General features: G+C 45.8%; 11 protein-coding genes across 12 annotated transcripts; 6 read left to right on the forward strand and 5 right to left on the reverse strand.

The window, feature by feature from the left end:
• Position 1: 1 nt before the first annotated feature.
• On the reverse strand, positions 2 to 2,634 carry E1B28_008504 (uncharacterized protein). The gene is made up of 14 exons (XM_043153316.1): positions 2,522 to 2,634; positions 2,424 to 2,455; positions 2,255 to 2,369; positions 2,082 to 2,202; positions 1,992 to 2,022; positions 1,903 to 1,935; positions 1,751 to 1,849; positions 1,650 to 1,676; positions 1,093 to 1,595; positions 1,027 to 1,037; positions 821 to 971; positions 742 to 763; positions 590 to 684; positions 2 to 535 (listed from the first exon to the last, which is right to left on the reverse strand). The coding sequence occupies exons 3-14, from the start codon at positions 2,367 to 2,369 to the stop codon at positions 238 to 240; spliced, it is 1,506 nt and encodes a 501-aa protein (XP_043008600.1). The 5' UTR covers positions 2,424 to 2,455; positions 2,522 to 2,634; the 3' UTR covers positions 2 to 237.
• A 1,572-nt stretch (positions 2,635 to 4,206) lies between these two features.
• E1B28_008505 (uncharacterized protein) lies at positions 4,207 to 4,722 on the forward strand (the record flags this gene model as incomplete). Its single annotated transcript, XM_043153317.1, has 3 exons — positions 4,207 to 4,276; positions 4,339 to 4,495; positions 4,551 to 4,722. 3 exons carry the CDS (start codon positions 4,207 to 4,209, stop codon positions 4,720 to 4,722), a joined length of 399 nt encoding a protein of 132 aa, XP_043008601.1.
• A 130-nt stretch (positions 4,723 to 4,852) lies between these two features.
• E1B28_008506 (uncharacterized protein) lies at positions 4,853 to 6,235 on the reverse strand (the record flags this gene model as incomplete). The annotated part of the gene is made up of 4 exons (XM_043153318.1): positions 4,853 to 4,885; positions 4,936 to 5,576; positions 5,627 to 6,173; positions 6,230 to 6,235. 4 exons carry the CDS (start codon positions 6,233 to 6,235, stop codon positions 4,853 to 4,855), a joined length of 1,227 nt encoding a protein of 408 aa, XP_043008602.1.
• A 2,453-nt stretch (positions 6,236 to 8,688) lies between these two features.
• On the reverse strand, positions 8,689 to 9,557 carry E1B28_008507 (uncharacterized protein; the record flags this gene model as incomplete). The annotated part of the gene is made up of 2 exons (XM_043153319.1): positions 8,689 to 9,269; positions 9,320 to 9,557. The coding sequence occupies 2 exons, from the start codon at positions 9,555 to 9,557 to the stop codon at positions 8,689 to 8,691; spliced, it is 819 nt and encodes a 272-aa protein (XP_043008603.1).
• Positions 9,558 to 10,083: 526 nt separating this feature from the next.
• E1B28_008508 (uncharacterized protein) lies at positions 10,084 to 10,571 on the forward strand (the record flags this gene model as incomplete). Its single annotated transcript, XM_043153320.1, has 2 exons — positions 10,084 to 10,506; positions 10,560 to 10,571. The coding sequence occupies 2 exons, from the start codon at positions 10,084 to 10,086 to the stop codon at positions 10,569 to 10,571; spliced, it is 435 nt and encodes a 144-aa protein (XP_043008604.1).
• A 66-nt stretch (positions 10,572 to 10,637) lies between these two features.
• Positions 10,638 to 11,194, forward strand: E1B28_008509 (uncharacterized protein; the record flags this gene model as incomplete). The annotated part of the gene is made up of 3 exons (XM_043153321.1): positions 10,638 to 10,699; positions 10,755 to 11,013; positions 11,072 to 11,194. The coding sequence occupies 3 exons, from the start codon at positions 10,638 to 10,640 to the stop codon at positions 11,192 to 11,194; spliced, it is 444 nt and encodes a 147-aa protein (XP_043008605.1).
• A 2,163-nt stretch (positions 11,195 to 13,357) lies between these two features.
• E1B28_008510 (uncharacterized protein) lies at positions 13,358 to 13,558 on the forward strand (the record flags this gene model as incomplete). The annotated part of the gene is made up of 1 exon (XM_043153322.1): positions 13,358 to 13,558. One exon carries the CDS (start codon positions 13,358 to 13,360, stop codon positions 13,556 to 13,558), a length of 201 nt encoding a protein of 66 aa, XP_043008606.1.
• Positions 13,559 to 14,862: 1,304 nt separating this feature from the next.
• E1B28_008511 (uncharacterized protein) lies at positions 14,863 to 17,877 on the forward strand. The gene is made up of 5 exons (XM_043153323.1): positions 14,863 to 15,062; positions 15,114 to 15,286; positions 15,336 to 17,105; positions 17,165 to 17,564; positions 17,635 to 17,877. Exons 3-5 carry the CDS (start codon positions 15,343 to 15,345, stop codon positions 17,767 to 17,769), a joined length of 2,298 nt encoding a protein of 765 aa, XP_043008607.1. The 5' UTR covers positions 14,863 to 15,062; positions 15,114 to 15,286; positions 15,336 to 15,342; the 3' UTR covers positions 17,770 to 17,877.
• A 10-nt stretch (positions 17,878 to 17,887) lies between these two features.
• On the reverse strand, positions 17,888 to 19,415 carry E1B28_008512 (uncharacterized protein). Its single transcript, XM_043153324.1, has 3 exons — positions 19,235 to 19,415; positions 18,997 to 19,166; positions 17,888 to 18,940 (listed from the first exon to the last, which is right to left on the reverse strand). The coding sequence occupies exons 1-3, from the start codon at positions 19,337 to 19,339 to the stop codon at positions 18,145 to 18,147; spliced, it is 1,071 nt and encodes a 356-aa protein (XP_043008608.1). The 5' UTR covers positions 19,340 to 19,415; the 3' UTR covers positions 17,888 to 18,144.
• Positions 19,416 to 19,883: 468 nt separating this feature from the next.
• E1B28_008513 (uncharacterized protein) lies at positions 19,884 to 21,853 on the forward strand. Its single transcript, XM_043153325.1, has 4 exons — positions 19,884 to 20,269; positions 20,325 to 20,452; positions 20,507 to 20,717; positions 20,775 to 21,853. Exons 1-4 carry the CDS (start codon positions 19,899 to 19,901, stop codon positions 21,736 to 21,738), a joined length of 1,674 nt encoding a protein of 557 aa, XP_043008609.1. The 5' UTR covers positions 19,884 to 19,898; the 3' UTR covers positions 21,739 to 21,853.
• Positions 21,838 to 25,352, reverse strand: E1B28_008514 (uncharacterized protein). Of its 2 annotated transcripts, none has more exons than XM_043153326.1 (3): positions 24,450 to 25,352; positions 22,397 to 24,401; positions 21,838 to 22,343 (listed from the first exon to the last, which is right to left on the reverse strand). In XM_043153326.1, the coding sequence occupies exons 1-2, from the start codon at positions 25,271 to 25,273 to the stop codon at positions 22,442 to 22,444; spliced, it is 2,784 nt and encodes a 927-aa protein (XP_043008610.1). In that variant the 5' UTR covers positions 25,274 to 25,352; the 3' UTR covers positions 21,838 to 22,343; positions 22,397 to 22,441. The 2 variants fall into 2 exon arrangements, with proteins under 2 accessions (XP_043008610.1, XP_043008611.1); XM_043153327.1 differs by having other exon boundaries at positions 21,946 to 22,343; positions 22,397 to 24,393.
• Between the last annotated feature and the right edge of the window lie 1,205 nt (positions 25,353 to 26,557).

Below are 26,557 nucleotides of genomic sequence, written 5' to 3' on the forward strand. Positions count from 1 at the left end.
ACGGTCCCTCAAAAAGAGTAGATTTGGCCCTCCATTCAATAGAAGACAAGACATTACCGACGATTAAATAATTAAGTAGACAGACATAGCCCAGAATATATACGATATCCTCACGAATGCAGTCATGCCCTCAGCATGAACTTTTATACTTTTATTACCAAAAAAAAGTCCTTCATTCCCATTTATCCGCCAAACCCTTTTGCTAAAAAAAAAAAAACCAAGAGGGAGAAACCCATCTTACTCCCTAGTATGCGTATCGACATCCTTCCATCCTTGCAACAGTGTTCTCCTCAAACTACCCATTCCTGGTTCAATACCCGAATGTTGCGGGTGGAGATAGCTGTCCGTGCCAGTTCTGAGAATGTCCGCAGCAGTACGACGGTCAGCCGGAGCGAACGGTTGATTCCAAGAGCTGAAGATGAAGTCTGCGGGATCAGGGCAGGTGTGAGCAGTGATTTCGTGAAGTTCGCGTTGGATGGCGAGACAGAAGCTGTCGAGATCCAGGTCGTTGAGGTCGTAATTGAAGGGGTTCTCACTAGAAGTAAATTGAGCTATGAGAGTCGAGATAGGTTACGGTGAAACGACCCACATTTCCTGACCGATTTCGAGGAATCCAAGGAAAAGGAAGGCAGCGAATGCAGTTGCAGGGATCGTCAACCATTTCAAGTCGGTGTAGATTTGGAACTGGAACAATGTCAAGGCGTGAATGGGAGATTGACCTCAGAAAGGTAGGTTACGAACCGGAAGGAAGAACAGGTAGAGCCTGTAGGATACAGAATGATCAGAATCAGTATCCAGGGAGAGCCTGCGTAAAACTTACCAGAGCGACATTCGCAAGTGGGCCTGGTAGGCAAATGGAAGAGGGGTATTTCCAATGCGCTCAAGGTTGGAGATCGTATCCTGGAAAGTACCCATTGTGTTCACTAGAGCAGAAGCTGCTGCGGGCTGGACGATGCCAGACTTGATCACGACTGTTACAAGACACATGTCAGTTTCAAAACGCCACAAACGATCCAATGGACATACAATTGATGTAACTAAACCGTCAAGTTAGTTTCCATTCCGAATGTCAAGGGTAACGGGCAAACTCACTTGTGAAGGAATAACGAAATCTCAATTGGGACATTACTATCACCGAGCTGTGGCTTTTCCTTTCTTCTCAGCAATGCCCTCATGCCGACGTGCTCTTTCTTGGTCCTGAAGGGCTTTGTAAAGACCTTCCAGATCCTCAAGAAGGGGATGTAGTCATAAACCGTGCTTGGAGGAGGATTACGAGAGGGCTTCAATGGACGATGTACGTGAACAGTGGGAAGAACCTGCTCGGGATCGAAGTTACGTTTCTTCTTTGAGACTGATCCGAAAAATCCTTTGGATTCCGTGTCTTCGGCCTTGCCGTCGAGTGAACTAGGGGCGCTTTGAGTCTGCCTCGGTGGGTGATCATGGTCGTGGTTAATGGGGTGCTCGCCATCTTCAGACGCATGCCACATCGGCAACATGTCGGCTTCAGTCCTGCTGCCGCCAGTGTACCGCGGAAGGAAACAGATAAGTGGGTAGAGATCCTGATAGTAGACGCCGCTTTCGCCACGGAGATAGTGCTGGGGAAAGCGGAGCGGTCAGCGAATGTACCTGAGGAATGAACGTGACAATACCTTGACAGACACTGCGAACGCTTGGATCTGAGGGGTAGAACAGGAATAGAGAAGTTAATATCACGGGTCAGAGCAAGATACGACAGCACAAATGTACGTACTAGATTGATCATGGTTTTCTTCTCGATAGTACATTCTAATGGGGACAAATTCCTCTGTCCTTCTTTTGGAGGTCTATCGGTGGGAACATAGAGCCAGATCTAGTGAGACAAGGTAAGGGGAGTCAATGATCATGGATGAAGGGAAAGCTTACCAGTTGAGCAAGGTTCCTCGAGAAAGTGATGATCTGAAAAAAGGGTTGTAAGAGACGAGTGAAAGTAGTCCAGCACCGATATTATTTACATTGGTCCACATCTTCCTGCCTTCTTGATAGCTGTGAATCATTCCATGTGAGTAGAGGGGCATACACAAAATTCAAGACAGGCTACGTACCGCTCATAGGCTGATGACGTTCGGAAAGATATAACCAAACCGAGGACTGTACCGAGAACGCCTAGCAAACTAGGCTTGAAGAAGAAAACGATCTCGGTGAATACGTTGACTGTTGCGACCACTTGATGGAATATCAGCGTCGAATGCTTCCGCCGAAGCGAATGACGACTCACTCGTCGCTACTCCGGCAAAGAATAACACCTCCGGCCATATATCATTGAGGACCGTTGCAGCAAGCTTTTTCTTCCATGACCATCCACCGCGAAAAAGAGGGTTTGCAGCGACCATCTTGTGAGGTGATTAGGGAAACGAGTAAGAAAGCCTTGTGATCTGAAAACATACGCTTTATGCTTTATATGTTTGACCTCGAGGCACTGGGAAAAAACAAAACATGATTGATTTCTGAATCAAGAAAGCGGTGCGCCTCTGTAACAACGCACCTTGAAACGAAAGTCCAGCACTGGAGAAGATGGATAAGAACGAGTGTATGAGGCCTTTGAAAAGGCTGGCCGGAAAGAGAGAACAAGAACAGAAAGGGAGGCTTACAACTTACAAGAAAGGTTTTATACTCATATAAGACCGGCATGGCCGTTGGAGCGTGCCGACCCTAATTTGACCCTGATTTATTATTTGTTGATTTCTCTTACCCCCGTTACCCAGCAACCGCGGGTCAAAAAGCTTATATTCGAAAGAAAAGATTCAGAAATTTCCAGTCGCGGATTCTCGCAAGAGACGGTCTCCACTTCATGGCTGAATATTTACTCGACAGCGTTTTGAAGGACTCGCGTCTTGGCGTGTCAGACGGTCAGCGCTGGCACTGACGGCATTGACAGGAAAACACGACGTAAAGCGTGTTCAAACGACTCGACACCTCGGCCTCATCTCCTCCCGTTGATCATCTGGAGAACTCGAAGCCATCAGAAAGAGATATGAGATGAGATGTTGGTTTCGTCTCCATCATGCAAGTGATGGTCATGATCAAAGCTGTGCCACTGCCAACCACCGAGAGCTGCAGTCACACCTGATAATCCCGTAAAATGTATTCTGTACAATAGGACCAAGCCCCGAGTGGTCAGATTGTGTAGGATACCTGAATGTCCGTCTCTGTGCACCGCAATAGCTCCCCAATATCTCGTGTGGACTTGGTGTGATCTGTCGGCCCTTGGGTAACAATCTGTAGGTAAAGCCCAGGCGTGACGTATCGAACACGTATGAGATAAGATTTGCTAGCAAATAATCAGGGACTCATTATCGGCTATTTCAGTTGGCGTGCAGCGCGCTAGTACTCGCCCACTCGACATATAGTAGAATAAGCTTGCTGTGTTTATAACAGAAGCTCAATAGATATATCTTGAACATTCTGGAGTATAGTATAGTACATGTGTGCTAATTTGAGGAAAGATGAATGGTTGAAAGGGGTCTAATGCACATTGCTACTTAGATACATTACATATACTGAACAAATACTACATCGGGCCTTATGTAGACCTGACACATACCGCTGGGCCACCCTAATTAAACAACAGGCTACCAAAGAGAAGGAGAAATCAGTCTCCACCATTAACTGCGAGGGAAGAGGCAAAACTGACGCGATACCAAAAGTGTTGCACACGCCTTGGCCACCGATTGATCAATCCACAGTATTGATTGAGTCGTCACTTAACCTCCTTTACTGCATTCCATGTTCCTACCATTCTACTATTTACTAGTATTTATTACTTTATTCTACATATAAGGAGCTTATCACATATGAAGGCCTATCATTTGTGCAAGTGTGTCGTATTCTACAAGAACTAACGGAGAACGCAAATACTCGCAGTTAATACTACATCAGCAAATTGACAAGCTTATGGGGGTATGGGCAGTATGGGTCCCATGCTTCCCCATGTTCCCATGCACCCCCATGCACCCCATGCACCCCCATTTACACATACAACTGGTAATCCCCATACCTAGAAATGTATGGGAGAATGGGCATTATGGTGGGAGTCATGACTCAGGCTGTTCAGTATGCTCCGTCCATCCTTCGTCTGTGTTCGGTAAGTGAATCATTATTTTTCCTGTTCACTGTAGCCATGGCTGACGGGATAATACTTGAAGACCGATTTCAAGTTTTTCGACCTCGATGTCAGTAAAAAGGACCGCCCTTGTAGATTTGGAGAACGGCATCAAGAAACGTTCTCGAACTTTTCAAGGTAAGTGCTATACCATACACACGTCATCAAGTTTCTATCTAACCTGCTTTAATATGTGGAAGAAGGTGTCCCCGAGAGTGAAAAGGCTCAGGCTGAACTGATCTCAGTGCCAATCAAAAAGGAAGATGCGAAGGAATCTTGGCCGCCAGTCCGATCCAGAATGAAGCGGGAGAGTTATGAAACACCGGTGTCTGTACTAAAAGCCAGATCTGATGTTTGGTACGTGGTATACCCCGTCTTCAGATGCATTTCAGTCTGACTGCCGTTGTTCTAGGGCTCTGCCCTTGCATCTCAAAAGCGACAAAGACAGGAAGATGTGCCTTGCTGGTGACGAAGACAAGAAGATTACGGAGTTATCCACACACGTTATTCACCTTCAGAAAGAACAAGACAAACTAGCGAGAATCAACATTAGGCTGGAAATGGAGAACACACAATTGAAATGAAAGGTGGGTGACCTAGAAGTGGAGAATGCTTGCGAAGTGGAAGGGCACAAGAACATGAGGAAAGAGTGGAGGCAGAGGGAGACTGTGTTGAATGAATGGGTTACGATGATGAGGGAGAGACTGTCAGAGGCTAGAGTGGACAACGCAAAGCTGAGAAGTTGACCTGTGTGAAAACATTGTTTCATGGCTATGGTAATCAGCATACTTATTTACATAGAAGGCCCGGTAAAGATCCAATGACTTCCAGTATTTTAGAACGTTAGGTACCATCTCTTTTCCATATACTGGTATCAAGTGTACGCTTCTGAAGATAGCATGAAGATAAATGACGGCAAGATGAGGCTGTCGCTTGGCCATATCTAGAAAGCCTGGTCGAACCTGCCACATTCCGGTTGCTGCATCCCTCGATCTCCCATACGTGTCAAACCAATGCACCAGGGCACAAGGGTATTCATTGTCCTTTCCATTGTGCTTGTGTTTGAAAGAGAAAAAGAGCAGGACACGGGCAGCACTCATACCCAGGAAACCCTTCTTACCATCATCAATGACAATGGAAACCATATCATAACGAGGTTTTCCGTGGTACAAGGGACAGGAGCGGATTTGTTCCCTATGCATCCCACGAATTCCCACCGTATCGCTTGGTGCAAAGAAACGAGCGACTGCTGAATGGAAAACCTCGATTTTTGAGCGGATATCGGGAAGGGAAGTAAGGGGAATATTTTCTGATGAGTCGTCATGGAGTTGTTCGTAGAGGAATCGCCTTGCGAGCAAAGGCAGGTCACGTTGGTGGAGGCTATCCACCAACTGTTTCAAGTTGTGAGGGTATTTCACATTCGGAGCCAAATGCCTAGCTGATGCTCCTATTAGAAGCGCACCTTGTTGTAATGTACAAGAGACACACCTTTACTCTTGGCCAGAACCACTTCTGCCTGTAGTCGTTCGCTGTCGCACTCTCCACTCTCATCTGGTCCTTCATCTAAATCGTCCCTCTCAAATAACTTGGCTTGAGAACTAGTATGTATAGGAGGTATGAGGCCACGCTCTGCTAAGAGCGACCGTAACGCCGCGAGTTTGTCGTTACGCCGGTTGGTCAGAAGGATTTGGCTGAGGGCGTTGTTCTGATTTGAGCGTTGCCATGGCCGTTTGACTGCAGTAATATGCCGAGATTCTGTTATTGAAGAACACACTCCATTCAGAGCACCAAATTGCATTATGAGGAGGGGGTAGTGCATCATAGCATGCATCCGAGGCATCAAAAACCCCTCACGAATGCCAGTTTCTATGAAAACAACACGAAGGGCATGAAATCGGTCGATGGCTTCTTGAACTTGTTTGATTGTATCTTCGGTGAAGTCATTCTGTCGTACAAGGTAACAAAAGTCGAGAAAAGTGGCGAGACATTGCGCCATTTGCTCGGGAATGTATTCGGCAATTGCAGGCAGAAAGACCTATTGTAATGAAGATGCTCCATCAAATGTGATATGTGAATATGAGAAGTATGTACCTTCATCAGAGCTTTTGAGTCATTGCCTGTCCACTGTTTGAAATGACGGCCATGCGGGAAGTAACGTAGTCCAGGGAAAGATGGGACGACGGTGATCCTGTAACAGGTTTTAATACTTTTGAATCCAAAAGGAGCAATAATACTTACTGACGGTATCGCGGATATACTCTACTAGTACCTAAATAAACGCATTTTTAACATTTTTATATATAATATAATCAAAATGGGAACATAATATGAGGATTAGAGCAAGCCCAAGCTGCTAGTCAAAGCACGGGTCTATTTGCGGGTTATCTGAAGTACGAAAAGTACGAAACACCCTATAGATGAGAGTCTTCGACGTTCCGAAACCTGTAGGAACTGATGAAGCAGCCTTTAAAAACCTTCTTTCATTTGGATAGGCCTCGTCTCACTCGCAATTACCTGTAGCAAACATGGGGACACTTGATTTACTATCAATTTATTGATTTCTTCGATATTGGTTGAAAAGACGGAAACAACTCTTAGAAGTACATCTGGAAGTAACAATCGGACGGAGGTAACTATCTAAAGTCCACTTCGGACTTAAGGAACGGAAACAATGCCGGTGGCTGTAACTTACAGCTGGAAACAAGAAAAGGGGCGGATGTCGACGATGTCCGGTCAGAAAGGATATTCTACCAGGAAAGAACCATAGGGACGATCCCTGGAATGTAGATCGAGCAGTTTTGGACTATTCCAGATCGGATAGAACAAGAGAGAACAAGGGAGCACATGGGGACTCGCCTTGGAAACAGAAAGGGGTCAGGATGTATCCACATGCAAATGTCAAAGATATCTGACTCGGAACAGGAATAAAGAAAATATGAGGAAAAGAAATGAGGAATACTATATTCTGGACAGTTTTATATCTAATTGACATGTACTATACCTGATTAAGGGTACTTTGGTATCTCTGAAAGGGATTTCTCTATATTTTCGACTTTTTACCATATCTTTGATGTTTGATTATTATTTATTCGAAAAGGCGTATATAAGGAGGGGTGGTAGCAGCAGTATTCCCCCCAGTAACCTACGACAGAAGCCTAAGTGCTTTCACTAGGGGACTCTGGCTCATACTTTGCCCCACTTCTTCGAAGTTGGTGTTTGTATTTGGAAAAGATTAGATTTGAACTTTGAATTTGATTTGAATTTGTTGCCACTTTGGTACTTGGAAACTTTGAACTTGTAGAGTCGCTTTGACTCGAATTTGAATTGAATTTGATAGTTCTATTTTGAACTTAGAAAGAATTGAACACCTCCTCGAAGTAGTGAACTTTGTAGAAAGCCTTTGTCATTTTGACTTGTGAACACAGAATTTGAATTTGTTTTGAACCATATAAAGCCCCACCCTTGAAGTCTTATCTTAGAGTTCTCAGTGAACCTTGCTGAGAGCGTCCATTGATACCGACCTCCACAAATCAACTATGCTAATTGCTAGTGTTGGGTTTGGTTTTGCGCACTTCGTGCTTGGAGTGTGCTTTGCTGCACCTAGTAGTAGTTTTTAGTGCCGTTAACGGTCAATGTCGTCAATTATTCGACTTGCCTCATCCTTGCCATGGTTCATTTTGATGTACTCCAGCACCCATTCCACCAACATATCCTTAAAACACCCTTTAATAACCTGATGAAGGATGTCCACTGTAAGCATTTCATGTATATCTGCTCTGGGAAAGTAGTGGGTGAATGGCTGTCATATGCCAAGAAATTATGAGGGACAGTCGTGGAACACAATGAGCGGAATGAACTACTCACAAGCACATCGTTATCAAGTCCAAATATGTCCCACAACAGGTCACCTTCATCCTGATACTCATGCAGCAAGGCTCTAGTCCATTGTCGAGTTCTGGGTTCAGAACCAAAGGTTGTATCCAGATTGTTATTGGGTGCATTACATCTGCGAATAAGTAGCTGGATTAGAGTGGGCGGAACTTGGAAGAGATGAGAGCCAAGTAATACCTGGAACACCACCCTTGAACAATCCCAGCAAGGAAAACTTGTTCCGGGTAGTCAGCAATGAATGCTGCAAGGTCATAAATAACCCGACAATAATATCCATCAGGACACATGCGCACAACCAGAACCTTCATTGCGGGTTTTACAGATTGCAGAATGGCAGCGATAGATGAATGATACAGCCGTTTTTTGAAGACCCAGAATGCATTACTATCATCATGAAGCCGATCACCTGTGGAGTGTACCTGTCGTTGGTGTTCCATAAGATTTTGGTAGAGGTATCGGACTTACATTTGGGAATAGGGAGAAATCCAAGGAGCGCGACTCCATTTCAATGGCCTCTTCGAGCAGAGTTGTGAAGGTTGCCTATGGACATGTACAGCGGATGATATTCGACATGCCCTGTTGCTACAGAGACTGTTGTCTTGTCAGCGCCGAGTATGATTCAGCAGTACATCGCCCCTTCAACCACGTCGCCTTCTTCTTCAGAAATGTTCGTCTAGTACAGCAACTTTGTTAAGGACTGCACTCTGGAACTCTTGGTATAGAAAATGCACCGCATGATTAAACGCATAATTTCCTGACATGAAGTCACTCCAGCAACATTTACTGTCTTTATTGACATGGACATAGGGTGCGGTATCAAAATCATCAGAAAAGTCTTGGTTAGAGAGAATATTGGAAAGAACAGTATCAGGGTCTCGATACCAAACTTGGTAAGAAGATTTGAGGTACTCCGGTGTTGTATCCTCGGGCGGCTCAACTTCAGTCTCCAAGCAACACCACGGCACACTCCCATGTTTGATAGAGTCTATCATCTCATAGAGGTGTTGCTGAGAGGAGAATGGAGCGGAGGTTCCACCATACCGTGTGCTGACATCATGGAACCAGATATCAAGCAACTCGTTAACCCGAGCATGAGACATCTCTACCTTTCGGTAGAGTAAATCAGCTATCCGGAAGCCCGCTTCATTGGCAAACGGTTCCCATTCGTTTTCGATAACAGGGGGTCCCTCAGGTGGTGCACCGTGCGGTAATCTGTTTCCATTTGCATCGCACTTCCAACCTAAAACACGTCAAGTTTAGTGTTCTAAACAGTTTCAGATTTGAACATACCGCTTAAAATAGGGTGATAGTGCTTCTCCGTGTTGACAGGATCGACCGCAATGTCTTCAAGTTCTGGAGTGATAAGAAGTACTGAAGGTCCTGGCTCGTCGAAGTTAGTATGGATAGGCGGTGTTGGCAGATTACGGTGCTCATTTTGATGCACGGCATTGGTATGTTTTGTTAAGTGGCCTTGAAGAGCGAAGGTGCGAAGACACCCTTGATAGGGACATGGTATTTGATGGAACATGGTGTAGATTGAAGCAGATTAGCAATCGCTTGCCCAGCTGGAAAAATTTGTCAACCAAAATATAAACAAATCAACATTTTCTCTCAGAGGCACCTACAGCTGTCACTGTCTTTTCTGCTCCACATCTCGAAATGGCAGTCGGTACCCGAGGGAAAACCCTCGACACCGGAAAATTAGTTCGTCTTCCCCAGACACGAGAGGAACAACGATTAGAAAAGTCCCAAAAGGAGCACGAAGCCAATCTTTTGAGGGAGGAACAGGAAGCAAAAAAAAAAGAGAAACGTGCTGCCTCCGTGAGGAGAATTGCGGTAGTGGAGGAGACGCACGACCTAGAGAAAAAAAAAGCATCAATCGCTTCGTCCTGATCTTGCCCTAAAGAGCTCACCTTTGCTTTCTCAAACAGCATCTACACAGAAAAAAACTGCTGCAGCTGGTGCGAGTTCACTTCCACCAGGACATTTGGAGACCAAAAATGATCTAGTACAGCCAGATAGTCATAGTGAGTTAACTTGAATAACAAATACTAATGCCACTCACCAGTGTATCATCATTGTCTTTTAAAGGTGACAGTCACTCTGACGACGGTGTTCAATGGCCAGAAGATGACAATAAATGTCTTCCACTAGAGTCTACGTCTGGCCCGGAGTCTTCTGATGGATTCTATGAGTCACCGTCACTGACTTTTGACAGTGTCGATGACCTAAAGGAGAAGTTGATCTTGAAGGATTCAGTAGAACAGAATGACTTGGAGAATCAGCAAGAAGAGAGCGGCAGTTCGGAACATGAACTAGGGGATGACCACAATAGTGACAGCGAGGATACCAATTCGGACTCCGAGTCTGACAGCAAGATGCAGGTCCTCTTCCAGGAGTGGCTCACTTCAAAGGCAAAGGCAGATAACCAGATGAAACAACGGGGAAAACAGAAGGAATTTCGGAGCCACAAAAAGGTATGGCTATAGATTTGATTCCCTCGTATGAACAGCTGGAAAATTCTATTTAGGCACAGAAGTGAGAGGTTTTACTTGAAATTGCTGGTGCAAAGAGAGTGCCGGAAACCCCTGCTATCCGAGTCAAAAATATGAAGCCCTTAGTCACTCGAAAGCGTGCTGGGTCTGAAATCAATGATGGAGGGATAAATGGGTGAGTGAAAGACAAGTTCATTATATAAGAATTAGCTGATATACGCACCATACAGGTCCAAACGACCCAAAGGAAACTCTATTGGGGGTCTTATACCAGACTTCAGACTCAAGTTGCATCCAAAACCCGCTAAATCCAAGGCTTCTCCTCAATGTCCTGATAGCGAATCCGATCGTGAGATGGATATTGCAGATGGAATCGGTGCACTTGCGGAGGAGTGGTCGGTCGAAGATTTGAAGGCTGCCAGACACGCGAAATCTAAAAAGCATGGATCAACAAATAAACGAGCAATGATTGATGCAAGACTAACCCTGGTAAGCCGTACCGTACAACATCAGAATAATCCAGTGCTGATGTTGCTTCACAGTGTAGGAGGAGGAGAGCAAGATCAAGTTGGTACCCGCCAATGTCAATCAGATCGATATCAAAGAACAAAGAGAGTCAGCACGTGGGAGCAAGGCGCGATATCGCGATATAAATCGTGAAAGACCTTAAAAATGCATATTTATACAATTTTAACACTTATGAGTTATAAATTATGGGATTAATAGGACTAGAGTGAGCCCGCACTTCTAGTTAAAGCATGAGCCTCTACAAGAGACTTTATCCGTACGAAATGTACAAAATTAGGAAAGATGAGAGACTTCGCTGAAGTTCAGAAAACTGTACGAACTTCAGGAAGCAGCCGTTTAAAAACCTTCGTTCTTGTATTGGAAGGCCTCCTTTTACTCCTGGAATGCTCATAGCAAACATAGGGATTTTATTATACAATTTATTGAAACTTCAACGAAGTCTGGTTGGACTGCTCGGATATTGGAATTCTCGGATATAGAAATCCAAACAAGGATAAAGGAAGGAACATCCGATTCTCACGAAAGGAAAACGGAAAGAATAGGAATTTCTCGGAAAACCAAGGAAACACGGACTTCAGCGAAGTGCACGTGTTATTTGATTTCAAGAGGGAAACCTTGGGGACAGGGCCTAGGATCGAGGCTAGATCTTCTCCAAAAAGGAATAGAACAGGAACAGGAAGAATGGATACGCCTGAAACAGGGACTCGTTCCCTAGGAAAAACAGGAGAATGCGGATATGTCGGGTACTTCGGCGAAGTCAAGTCCCTACATCGCAACCAGGAAACAAGGAATAGATATTCAGTTTAATATTCGATTGGGCACTTCAGCACATAAAACTCTTGTATTATACCCGATTAAGCGAGTTTCTGTTTGACTGAAAGGGATTTCATTATTATTTATTAGTTTCACACACATTTTGGACTTTTACTATTATTTATTAGAAAAACCATATATAAGGAGGGCAGGAAAGAGGGATTTTCCCCAGCAACCTACGAGAGGAGACGCAGTTCACCTACTAGGATTCGCTCGAGATTTGACCTTTGCCCCAGCCTTCACTGAAGTTGGTGTTCTGTGTTTGGAAGGATAGATTAGATTATTGCAATTGAATTTGGTATTGGCATATTGTCTTGGAATTGAACTCTGGATATTGAAGTCAATTTGGACTTATATTGAATTTGGTTTGCTATTGTCTAGTTTGGATATTGAACTTGAAACCGAACTTCGGCGAAGACTTGTAAAAGCTTTGTTGAAAAGTCAGATATCGAATTTTGGGATTTGTGAATCATATTGTCACCCTTGTAGTGAAAGAACCTTGATTGAAACAACTATAAAACCGAAGAACCCCACATATTCTATCTTTCTTGGTGCCTCTTAGTGAAAACTAAAGCCTTAAGAATACCGACCTCCACCCCTTACACTTGTGTATACTCTTCTTGGTGTGGTTTTGGTTTGCGCACTTCGTGCTTGAGGTGTGTTTGCTAGCCATATTTAGTGGTGTTACACAGCGTTATTAGCGAGTCACCTGGTCAACCAACAAGCTCCCTTTCTCTCTCAACAACGACAAATCCAAATGGAAGACACATTTCCTCCCTTTAATCTTCCAGTACACCGGCTCTCTTTCCAACCAATGGGGCACCAGAAATAATCCCCAACTCAAGGATATTGTGGAAGCGGCATGGACATCTGTATATCCTCATAGTCAAGACCAGGCGGATGATCCAGCCGTGTATGGACAGGTATGTATATTCTTTCTATGTTGATAACTCTAATAATATCTTACTCTAGGTGCAAAATGAATTGTGAACCTACCGTAGTGAACTTGCGAAACAAGCAATGAACTTCATTGAGGGTCAACTTGATCAATTCTTGACTAGAGAGGAACGGGCAGAATACATTACCGAGCAGCTACTGAACGATACTTTTCTATATTCTAAACCAGGTCCAACGGTTCATAGCAATTTCTTTGACTTTGTTTATTCTGACATCACGACGTTTCAGCGCTCAACTTCAAGCAGAGCCTTGAGAGGCGCCGGCATCCTCTCTACATTCGCATATCACTGTGAACTGACACATGGTCTACCCGAAAACAACCCGGACCTGTATCCTCGGGGAGCATTGGCTCTAAGCGCAGTTGCAGTGTGTGGTCGCTTTTTTTAACCGCTTCAATATCTGACCCCAATCTCTCTTACCCTAGTTTCTCCGTGCACTCACCGTCTTTACACCCAGCTATAACAGCTCCAAGGAAATGCGAGAACAAGTGAATACCGAATGATCGAAAGAGGGCAAGGGTAAAGCAACAAAGAACATGAAAGGGACAAGCTTCAGTGAAGATCCATGGGCCCAACGTATACCTCGAAACCTGGACGCTGCATGGAAGTTCAAGGTGGACAAATGGAAGGCGTTATTTGAAGAGACCAGCCAACATCTCAATCTGAAGAACACCATTGCCGTCCAAATGGAAAGCGACAATCAAGAATCAGATGGTATCTTTGTATCTTCTGATTGATGAAGCAGTCGTACGTCCTTACTTTTTGTTGGTCATTATGTTATACTGACCATAGTCGGCCCTGCCAGTGTACTTCAGATCGGACGCGAGTCGTGGTTTTTAGCTCAACTCGTTCAGTCACAAGCATACTGTATCCAGTGGTATGGCATAGTTTGTAGTACGAGTAGTAGCTGTTTTTACGTGATTTGAGCAATTACAGTCCCCTTTATCTACATTGTATGGCAGTATGGAATTGTATGTGAGCATGGGAAGATGGGCCGCATGGGATTGTATGGAAGTATTGACGGTATGGACAAATGGATGTATGGGCCCCATACATGTGCATGGGGATTATGCACCCCTAAATTCCCCATACATCGGGGTCACGTATGGAGATGTATGGAGATGTATGGTCCATACATCTCCATACCCCTCATACGGATGTGAATTTGCTGATGTAGTTCATATGTATCTAAGTAGCAATGTGCATTAGACCCCTTTCAACCATTCATCTTTCCTCAAATTAGCACACATGTACTATACTATACTCCAGAATGTTCAAGATATATCTATTGAGCTTCTGTTATAAACACAGCAAGCTTATTCTACTATATGTCGAGTGGGCGAGTACTAGCGCGCTGCACGCCAACTGAAATAGCCGATAATGAGTCCCTGATTATTTGCTAGCAAATCTTATCTCATACGTGTTCGATACGTCACGCCTGGGCTTTACCTACAGATTGTTACCCAAGGGCCGACAGATCACACCAAGTCCACACGAGATATTGGGGAGCTATTGCGGTGCACAGAGACGGACATTCAGGTATCCTACACAATCTGACCACTCGGGGCTTGGTCCTATTGTACAGAATACATTTTACGGGATTATCAGGTGTACAGTTGGCACTTCCTTACACCAGTACCACAACCTCAAGGAATACGCACGACGGAGATCTCCAACATGTCTACAAAGGATGTATAAAATATTCCCTGACCCCTGCGCCAAAGAATATTGATACGAACCTTGGGTCCGTTCGCCCGCGAAGTCGACTCGCGATCGGAGGTGCCTGCTCAATGAATTCTCCGAGTCTTTTACTGTACAGTGGACTTTCACAGATTTAACCTGGTTTAGAGATACCAAGTTACCTTTGAGCTCATCCAAAGGTATACGCGCTGGAGCCTTTGCTTGACCTCCAGTCTCCCGATTTTACATCGGACTGAGTCGAAACAGATATTCAAGCCTGAGATTGGAGTGTGACTGTGACTCTGAGATAGTTCACCACGTGGCGGTATTCTCACAGTGCGTGTTCAGGCGGACAGCCAATATTGCCAACTTCATCTTTCTGCCATAACTGTCGAATGAACCAACGCAAGATTATCAAGTCCTCGAAAGGACTCTTGACTCTTGACCTCTAAGATCAAACTGCTGTACATTCAAAGAGCCTTGCAACTGAAAACTGACCTTTGCCGTCATATCTATATCACGATTCAACGTCCAAATGACCGTTTAAACGCGTATTTTTTGGTAATCAAAGTCGATTGAATCTGTGAAAACTCATTAATCTTGACGGGACAGATTGCGTATCCTTGAAATCTGTGCGCTCGAGTTCTAGGTCATTGTAAAAGGCTAATAACCTCGTCAAGGTCACCACCTTTTGATTCTACAATTTTGGTTATCGTTACTCTGCATACTTCTGGAGTTCTTTCCCATCTTCTTAGCATCGCTGTTTCTGATTGTCCCTGGTCTTGGTTCGTTGTTTGATTGACTCGAACGGTCGTGATTGAAATATTCGTACAGGTTTCAAATGCTGAGATCTTCGCCAGTTCTCAGTAATCGCAGATTGATTGGCTTCAATGTGCTCGAATATACTTTTTCCAATTCTATACCCCCACCAGAACATGAACACGAAATTCGGGAGCTCATCACTCAAAAGTTCAAGGAGATCACGCATATTCAGAACGAAAAATCCATACTTCTAGAGAGAATAGAACGACTGGACCGATCTCAGCAAACGTTTTCGAACGAACTCGCCAAATATCGAGGTACCGTTTCGGCTCTGAAGAAACTACCTCCGAACGTTCTTGCTAGGGTGTTTTTTCACGTCACCTTACTGTCGGATTCAAACTCTCGGATCAAAACCTCGTTGACATTGTCTCATGTATCGAGAAGGTGGAGAGACGCAGCATTATCCCTCCCAGAGTTATGGACGACTCTTTTCATCAATGTGACGAGCTTCAAGGATCAATCACATCCGCTCGTCAAACAATTTCTTGAACGATCCAAAACCGCCCCCCTCTCCCTCACTTTGACAATCAATCCAACACGCACGGGAAATCCATGCTACCATCTCATCCGTGATGTTATATTCTCCTTATTGAAGGAAACTCTCAATCCTGTTTTTCATCGAGTCCGTTCCCTCACCTTCAAATGCCAGATTGATTTGGGTACCCAACTCGACTCGGAAACTCCCATTCAAATTGATGTCCTCTCTGCTCCTTCTGCTCCCATCCTTGAAACTCTACATCTCCTGGTCAACCCTCACATGTACCCTTTTTTAACCACCTGGATGCGGACACTTATCACCAATGCGCCACGCCTACGGCACCTATCGTGCCGTTTCCCTATCATGGTGTTAAAAAACGTCGCCTGGTGTAACGTCGAGTCGCTAAACCTGCTCGAAGCGTCCAGCGTCTGGCGTTTCTCTTCTCAGGAAATCGCCTCTATTCTCTCTGCAGCTCCGCTGCTACGAGAGTGCACTGTCGAGTTGCGTCGTTGCGAGGCGACTAACACATCTTTGACCCCATTCCTTCACAATGCGCTGCGAATTCTATCCGTCCGTGAAAACACCGATGGCCGCCTCGGTGACCTTCTGGACAAGCTTACCTGCCCCAAACTTACAAGCCTGTTGATATATCGAGACGGAATCAGGTTTCGAGACTGGCCAGACCTCTCAATCAGAAGTTTCCTTGAACGTTCTCGCTGCAATCTTAAACGCCTCAGGCTTCCGAATATCTCCATACCTGCTAACCTCCTGAAATCACTTCTTGCCATGGACGCCGTCCGGAACTCATTGGAAGACCTGACGCTCCAGAAAATATCTAGCATCGCAAACTTTGTCATAGAAGACATACTTAAATATCTCACCATCTCATCGGAAACCGTCCATCTTCTTCCGCTACCAAACTTGCGGAGTATAACATGCGCCATTGAAGCTATCTCACACTCTCATCTCTTCCGCCTTTTTGTCGATAGTCGTTTCGGTCCCGGGAGATCACGTCAAGTGGCGAGTTTGCAGCGAATTTGCTTGACCATTTCTTCCCCTCAATATACTTCTGGCGCAGTCGTTGAAACACCGGACTTGATGGCTTACCTAGCAGATATCGGGAGAGAAATTGATGTGAGGGTTACATCGCACAGAACTTTAGTTGCAATAATGAACCCGGATCAATCGTCATCTTTCCCACCTCCGTCTTCAAGTCCTTTTGCAAGGGATGTTGAAGATGTCGCCGTTGTTGAAAGTAGCGGCAATGAATACGAGGATCTCACGCCTCAAACTCTGTCTCCGAGGTCAGTACTTCATATCTTCTGGCCCTGTTGCCAAAGACACACTCACAGTCGTCTTTCAGCGGACTCGAGGGTGAGCAAGGGAACTTTGAATTGATCTATCCTGATGAACTTGAACAACTCGACATCGAACGAACTCTACCTCCTGAAACGTCACTCATCGACTCCAAGGCAAATAGTTTCAATTCTCCACTCGTTCCAGACCATGACCCTACTCAGGCTAGAACCTCCGCACCAAACAACGACGTAAGCTCAGAACAACCACCTCCACCTCCACCACAACCTCCTATAGATGTCGAAGACACTACCACATCCCCTATCACACCCCGATCCAAAAGACGACGAATCATCTCAGAAAAAGCAAAGATGGCCTCACTCTCATGTGCCGCTAAAGGATGTGCGGATATCCTAACCGGTTCTAGCACCACTCTCACCTGCTCTGCCAGTGGTTGTGATAACAGAGTACGTTAACGTTCATTTCATTTCAAACTATTTGCTGGGTCTGAAAGTGTTTTTTTAAAATTTGTACCAGTACCATTTGGGATGTCAAGGCATGACAACACGACCCGTAGGAAAATGGTTCTGTGATTCCGTATGTCGGCTTCGAAGTAGTGCTATTAGAACGAAGCGGTCCAGCCCAAGGAAGCGACCACGGGCTTCAAACTGATTATTTTTGCTTGTTACTGCGTTTTGTATGCTCTTGCTCTTCTTGCTCTTACATCACCTGTAACTTGAACTCTTTACCTTAGCTGTGATAGTCCGAGTAAAATCGCGCGGCGCTGTGATGCGTGTGTAAAACGTTGAATTGAATTTGTCTAAGTATCCAATGCCGACCACTACAATGGTACAATAATATAAATAGCAAACAGGAAAATCAGAGAGCTATGATACGATATGATACAGTAAATTGTGACGTAGCTGGTGATGTAGTTGGGACATCCGAGCAAAACAGAAAGTAAAGTGAGAGGAGAGAATACACCAAAGGTACTGTCCGTGTTGACAGAAAAAGGGAAAGGATTAAAAAAAGAGCAGTCTTCAATGATCAATCCAGCTCCACGAAACAATCCGCCAACCCATAGAGTACATCGTTCACCTTGTCCTCCGAAGCCTTCAACCCGTTCCTGAGGCAGCTTTTGTTCACGTTACCAGGGACATCCATCGGTGCCTCTCCATTCAGTAGTTTTTCCAGCAGGTGGTTCGCGAGATGAAGTTTCCGAAGAATATCCACGTTTTGTATCTTGAACGAAGAGTTACCCCCATCATTCGTCATCTTCGCGATCATCGTCGTCCAGAGTGTCTGCCATGCCTCCCCGCACCGGCCTTGCATGAAACACGTCGGATGATGGACCAATGCCGGTGCAGTCGTGGGTAGAGCATCGCATACACGGCTGATGTTGTAATAGCCAGAGAGCAATCGAATCCTTTGCTCTCTCGTCAACGTCGACTTCAAATTCAGGTTGTTCCACTCGTCACGCCCCTTGAGCATCATCAAGTAGTAAGCTAGACCAAGCAATGGCCTGAGGTTCAACTTGTCGGCGACCGTCATGGCTGAGATAATATCTTCTGTTTGACCAGTGAACAAGAGATCCGCCCACATAGGTTCAACAGCCTCGTGTAGTTCCTCGTGGTTACATAAAACTGCGACCTCGGTTAATTGAGTAAGAATCGGCGTGGAGTTGACTGGGGACAGAATTTCGGAACTGTTTTGACAGACGGTGAGGACATGTAAGGCCCAGCTCTCGGTGGTACGGAAACTATACTTGTGCGCAATGCGTGCCAAGTGGATGAAGCGAACGACGTCAGACTGGGTGCTCGGCATTTGAAACACTTCAGCTGGGCTGGTGAGGGGGTCCATGAGGCCTGAATATCGACGGACCATGACAATGATACGCACAGGGCATACAGGGACCATAACAAAGCTTTAAATTCTTCTGGCTTGTCGCCTTGCAACATTATAGGGTTCTCGTCGCTTTCGCCTTCCTTGGCAGTACCGGGGCGAAGGTGGTCCAACGAAAACATGCCCTCGAAAGCTGAACCATCTCTACTCAGAAGATATCTGTGAACCTAAACCGCGAAATGCAGAATCTCTCAGTCAAATGGAATCCGAATAACGACGTCGATTTCGGCCTGACCTTGAATAACGTATCCTCGACTCTTATGACAGTGTTTCCTTCAGGGATATAATAGTCGGAGTCTTGAACCAATGGCAATGAGCTGGGAGGCGAAGGAGCCCGCATCGATATTGAGGAACGTCGAGGAAGATAAGAGCACGAGGAAAGAGAGAACGTGGGGGTTGGGAGGTGAGCTGCTGCTGATTTCACATTTCGCCTGTTGGGATATCCACAGATCATATTCCCACAGTCCCGAGCCTCGCGGCTTCTTTTGGGCGTCATCTTACAAGTTCGCTAAACACCTTCAGTTTTGCTTTCTATCGAGTGGTAGCTCGCAACACATAAGAGACATCCGTACTCTTTAACTCTACCTCCACTGAACCCGCTTTTGAACTCGGAAATTGCTGTCTTTTGAAGTTTGGATTCGCCCAGGAACGGTCGTGGAGCATTTGCTTGCTCGGGATAAATGGAGATGTACCTGGTCTTCAGCGGGAAATCATCGGAACCTGCAATGTTTCCAACTTACCACCATATGTTTGCTGTTGGATTAGATGTGGATACAAGAGCTTATTTCACCTCAGGGTAGTGATGTCTTATTGAGGGATGCCCCTCTAGTGTGAGCACTCAAGCAGTCACTCACCAGTAAGTGACCCCTTTCTTCCCTTATTCCTCACCTTCCACCATCATGAAGATGAAACGCCCGAGTACAAGTCCTGGTATCCTTCAAAAACGTCGCCATGACTTTACCTTCGGACTTCCGTTGCAAATTTCGGGATCTACTCTACAGCTCCCTAATGCTCATTCATCTCCGTCCAGAGGTTCTACTCTCCCAACATCACGTCCCGGGTCTCCCCAGAGCGCTCATTCTCGTTTCACTTTTCCCTGGGAGGGCATAGAGCCTCCGTCCCCTCTGTTCGACGAACACTCCCCGCCGAGTACAGAGCAACTTGAGCTCGCAGCAAAGTCTTCGGTAGTATCGGAATCTGGCGTCAGAGTAGCCTTTGGGTCACTCTGGCAAGACCAGAAAACCATCATTATCTTTATTCGTCATTTCCTGTGAGTCTTTTTTAACATATTCTCGAAAGGCTACCCATCCTTTTCTTCTGTTTAGTTGTCCTATGTGTCAGGATTATGTCCTCTCCACTGTGCAAAGCATGGCCCCTGAAGCCCTTCGTCGAGACGGACTACGGCTTGTTATCATCAGCAATGGACACCACGACTTTATCAAATCCTATCGCAGTATGTCCATCTCCCTTTCCCCAATCCTCGAGCTTACACTTTTACTCATCTCAGAGATAACCAAATGCCCTTACGAAATTTACACCGATTCGAAAAACGATGTGTATAACGCACTAGGAATGACTTTCCAAAAGGTAGAAAAGGGGCCGCACATCGTACACCAGGCATGGAGAGTCATCGCGAATGCTTTCAAGTCAGGAATGCCTCTGTGGAGACACGGAGGGGACATAGCACAGCTCGGTGGCGAGTTTGTTTTGGGACCTGGGTATGCTCCTCGTCTAACATTCTATAATACACCTGCTCATCCGGAATTCCTCAACAGCATGAAATGCTCATTTTCTCACCGTATGCGATATGTCCGGTCACACTTACCGATCCATAAAGTGGTACAGGCGGCTATCGCTGAGCCTGAAGGTCCTAGACTTCCCGAGATACTCGTCATTGGGCGTGATCACCCCAATCATCTCGGCGGCTCCACTTCTTCCCGTACATCTGTGCTAGAGGTATTTCATAAAGACTATCAAGACGAGGACTCGGATTTCCGCCCTCCCAACCCCACTGTAGTCAAGAAAGGAAGATGGAACTTGCCATCCACCAGACGGTCCTGGATCATCCAGGAGGACGGAGAAGATGAGCAGTCGGATCTGGCACTACCGGACAGAATAATAGACAAGGGGAAGACTCCCAGCGAAAGCGAGCATCACGAGACGAAAAGAGTGTCGATGATGGTCGCCCAGGCAGACATCGTACGCATCAAAACTGCTCAATTTAACGATCCAGGTGAAGGTTTGCTACCGACAGCGACCACAGTGGATTGGCGAGGACTCAGACGTGGAAACATGAAACTCCTTGGGAGTGAGGACGCGCCGCATCCGGGGATAGCATCAAGACGGGATGGCGCTGGAAAGTCCTTTCCTAAAGATATTCCCAAGGACATCTCGCCGGCGGATATCGGTCGTGATAGCACTAGTTTGAGTTTGAGTCTCGACAGCGGTATTGACAGTAGCGAAGGCCGTATTTCCTGTGATAGCGACTCCTCGACCACTCCGTCCCAAGAAGCTCAAGTCCGCAAAGCGTTCGTGCTTAAACTGTTACCTACTCTAGATTTGGACGTCTCGTTGAAGTTTGAGGAGTTCCCGTGGCTTGGGGACGGTAGGTACCAGTGTCCTCCTTCAAGGAGGTCGTCACTGGACTCATTCCAATTGGACCCACAATTTCTTACAAGTTCCAAGGATCGAAACGGTGGCTCTTTGATTCACCAGGATATGCATGAGGTGTGGATGTAGGGGAACTCGGAGGCTTGTGAACATCATACATAACACGGTGCATACGACTTGTCAGTTTCGAAAATGGAGTAGCCCCGTTCACTAAACCGTATTATCTCTCGTGAATTATACGATTTCATTTATTCTTTCAGACTGCTATTCTCATGCCTATGTGTGTAGCACCTATTAGTAGCCAACATCTTCACATGAACAACACAATCATCAGAAGGACGAGGGAAAGAGATAAAGAGCCATGACATTGTGTGGAATCAACGGTCCACGTCTCTAAGTCTGCGTCGGAAAGGTTCGTAGCTGACAAGTAGCAACGGATGTCTCTTGGGTAGAGAAAGGCGATTTGAAGTAAATCCACAGAGAGTAGGAGTCGTCATAAGTGATTACAAGGGACAGTCTCCAGAGTCGAGTGCGGCGACTAGATCCACACTCTTCCTGGTTCAGACTGTAACGAATCGGTAGCTCCAAACGCCACTATCGCCGCGATGTTCATCTGGGCGCGACGGTACGCCAGAAGGAAGCCTTGCTGCCAGTCGTACAAGTCCAGCCTGCAGGTTGCACAGGGTCCAGAACGATATCTTCGGGGTTCAGGAAGCAGGTTCGAGCCCTTAGTACTTATAAAACCAAAATTACTTAGCCAATGCCGCCACTGACAAATAAGACTTACCGAAACAGCGGTTACGAGGGCCTCAGATGACACACGGTATGATACCTACTCCAATTGCCTCGCAACTTCCATCGAATGCCAGTCCCGGTATACTTCTTCCAGATAGTCAAGATTCTCTTTTACACTTCCAACCTTCTCCTTTTCGTTCCGTGTCTGCATGTCCCTCATGGATCCATATCGCGACTTCATCTTCCCGTCGACCTCCGCTACACCCTCCAAGTCTCTGGCCATGATGAACGAGCGCATGAGAGCTATATAAAGAACGAGGTCTGGAAGGGGCAACCCGTCCTTTCGTTCTTTGTTCACGGACGTTACATCCTCAAAACTCGAACCAGATAGTTCTGAGGTATCTTCTTGACTAGCCTGAACAGGATGGGCAGCTTCGAGGTGGTCCAGAACTTTAAGAGCCTTGGTTCTTTCCCCGACCAATGCATATCCTCGTGCCAACTCCGTGAAGTGGTAGACAGTGGGTCGAAGTCCCAACGTTGTCATATCACGTATGATCTGAGATGGAAAGAGATCAGACCTTCGAAGCACAGGGCGTTTTCTACCAGGGGAGAGTTGTGCGATGAATGGTGTGTAGGTTTCTGCGGAAATCAAAGGGTGCTCCAGGGATACTAGCGGGAGAGAGGGAGAGTCATCTGCCTCCGGGTCAAGTCCAGGAGGCAAAACGTACGGCGTATCCAATGAAGGATTTTCGGTTTCCGCATTGACATGAAGTTGTTTAGACGCCTCGTGATAGGTCCGAGCAAAAGCCATCATCTTCTTGTACAACGCAACGACTTTTACCTTGTCACCGCTATGAACCATTACTAAGGATTGCCATACAAGTGATGTTTGTTCGGAAGAAGGATACAATTTCCCCTTTGGGAGTATACCCTTTGAAGGATTTCCATTGAAAAACTCCGGAAGCGATTCCATGCTCAGTAGATCATCTGCCAGGCGAACAATGGGGTTGATTTCTTCTATCGGAACTCCGAAACTCCAGAAAAACGTCCCAAACAGCTTGATGACGGCTTCGTAACGTTTTGAGCGCCAGAGATATACCATCTCCATGAAAAGCCACATCTTTGACGGTACGTATGTGCTGTAGAGTGCTCGTCGGCGTAGAAGGCGAAGTAAGCGGGGTCGAGACAGAGCAACCGTCTCTTGCGCTCCGGAAGGGGTTGTCAAAACAACATCGGGGGAAGAAAGGGCTGAAATAACTTGGAAGAGGATGCGTTGATTTGGGAATCTTCTACTCTCTCTGAGCCTTCCCGTATTGAACGGAAGTCCAAATTTAGCTCGTCGAATAGCGTTGGCGAGTTCAGAGGTAGTTGTAAGCTCGCTGTTTACGATAGGGAAGCGCTCTTGACCGTGTAAAAGTGACATTTCCGTAGTTGTGGCGTTGTGTCCGTATGAGGCCTCGTCATAGATCCGTTGCACTCTAGCAGTAAAGCTATTCACTTTAGTGAGCTTTTTCGGATCGAAGATAGGTTGCTCGACGAGTAAAGAGCGACGGCGTTTCAGATGAGTCAACAGAAAGCCGTAGGTGCGCCGGTCGAGAACGACTTCCTGATCCATCGTTGGTATCAAATTGACAGCGAGCTCGAGATGTCCTATGACTGCCAAAGCTCGGATTGCGCACTCTCTTATCGATTTTTTGGAGAGCATCAAGTGCATTTCCATAGGGATGTGCTGTTTACTATTCGAGCCCTGATCCGCTGCCGTTCCTCGATGGTATAACTCGTTGAGTTTTTCGTACTCCTTCAGGAACTCTTTCATAGACTCTGGTGAGTTGACTCGCAAAATAATCGGTAAAAGAAGGGGCGACAGGATAGCCGCGTATCCTTTGGATGAAAGGATTAAGGCGACAGAGGCGAGAAGGGACCTATGATTATAAATGACTGCTTGTACAGTCTCATGAAACGGGATCGCTGAGGCCGAGGCTTGCATGTGTAAGGGGGGTACATGGGAGAGAAAAAGTAGAAAGTTGTGGTTTCTGGTCTTTCTGTCTCCTTGATGCCTACAGGATCACTTATGAAATGTTGAATCTTCAGATAATAAGACGTACATTTCAAGAACAAGCTGAGCTCCGCGCTCGAAGATAGGATGCGGGGGAATTGGATAATGAACCGATTCCAATTCAGAAAGGATGGTCTTGGCTTCCTCGTACGAAGCCTTCGCGATACACTGATGTAAACGGCCTACAGCGTCATCCCCTTGCACCTGATGAACATCCGAAGACTCGAAGAAGTATTCATCATGTTCAAATTCAAACACGTCGGATGTTGTTGACGGCGAAGGAAGTGTTTTCGGAAGTAGCTCGAATTTAATGTTGTGAACCATCTCGTTGTCCCCATATTGCTTGATTAAAGGTAAGAGGTAATCTTGGACAAAGCCAGTGTATCCCTTCGAGGCTAGAACAATGGCGAATTGATGGATGAATGCGATGTCCTGTTGCGGACTCTTCAAGAGGGCATCACAGAGTCTTCGTAGATTTTCCTTGTGGTCTCGATGGCGAACTGCATTGGGTAGGAGCTGCAACCATTGGGTGAAAGATACAATTGCTTCTTGTGCCATATGATTCCTCAATGCATAGTGTGCTGCCTCGAAATAACTATCGTCCCACCCAATATCCCTGCCATTACTGAGCCACTCGTCTCGGGTCGCTTGGGCCATACGGAAATGACCATCCCTGATCAAAGATGACAGCTTCTTAGAATTTGATGGCTGGTTTGTGTGCTTTGACTCTTGAGTTAGTCTGAACTCGGCCATCGCTTGTGCTGGAGACTCAAAAACGTCCTCAACATAATGGCGAATTGGGATATAGGAAGTCGGATGGAAGTGAAAAGATCTACGCCTTTTTCGAATGAGAGTTCTCCATCCAATCTTCATGGACGGGTGTAACAGACAGCTTCGGTCAACACGAGGGCAGCAGTGTGTCGTCTGGAGACGGTCCTGCGCGGAAGTTACACTCTGAGTCATCATTACGAGCACGTGGTCAGACGCGTCTGTACTTTCCGTCGCAATATTCTCATATAAAGTCTCAAAAATCTCATTTCATACCAAGAAATATCAGATCAGATAGGAAATACTAGTTTGCTGAACTCCAATCGGTCCCACAGCAAAATTTTAAGGAAGTTTCAGTCCGGCATTATCTGAAGAACGTCAACAATCGCTCTAGAAAAGGGAAAAGGGAACGAACTGCAAGAAGATAGAGCAGCAATTGAGTATGAACATCATTAAGCGCGCGGACGAGACCTGGTTCCCTTCGGTTCATAGGAAAGGACTTCATCGTCTAAACCGGAATCATGAATCGTATGCTTCCTTTTCGGAGTCGGATAAGATAGGCTTCTTTCTTTGCTTAGATCTGAGGTAGTAAAGGTTTCTTAATGAGAAGAAACAAGTATGAGCAATCCAGTCTTGCTATATCTCAGTTTTGTGGGTTTGCCGGAGGCTGGGCCTAGGCACCTTTTTGGGGGCACGTGAAGGCACGTGGTAAGACGCGTTCTGGGAAAGCAAAACGCGTCGGGAAGAAAAACCCCCAAAGTGGGCTAGGGCCAAACCTGAGCGCTCAGGAGCCAAAAGGCCAAGAGATCTGGACGGCACCTGTGGTACCCATCCGAGCACTCACTCCGACAAAGAACAGGTGGGTGTCCAGAGAAGCGAGGCCCAAACCTGATCACCCAATCCGAGCGAGGGTGAGGAAAATTTTTTGTTATTGGAGTCAACAACTTGAGTCACGGTAAGCTAATATTGAATACGATTAGGGGCGGTCAGGGACCGGATTTCAAAATGCCTACTTGGTCTGGCGTAAAGATAAATACAGATGGTCCGCTACTTCAAGTCGGAAATTTTACTCGTGTACCCTGTAGTTAATTCTGGAGGAGATGGTGGTACTTGATCAATAAACGATGAGTGTACAATGTTGGAGGATGTGTAAAATTCGTCGAAGATAGGTTACTTAGTCATTGTTGACTTGTTAAAGAAATGGTAGCTATAATATAGTAGTATTTCAACGACCTGTCGTGTTTTATTTGAATGGGTAAAATTTGGTTAAAAATGAAAAGAATAGACATATTCTTCGGCGATCAAGCTTGGTAATGTCATAACACCGTCGAGTTATCTTCCCGACATGAGAGTTTCCGCGGAGTGAATTTATTTTATTTTTTATTTTAG

This window comes from Marasmius oreades, chromosome 5 (assembly GCF_018924745.1).
Source record: "Marasmius oreades isolate 03SP1 chromosome 5, whole genome shotgun sequence".
NCBI lineage: Eukaryota > Fungi > Basidiomycota > Agaricomycetes > Agaricales > Marasmiaceae > Marasmius > Marasmius oreades.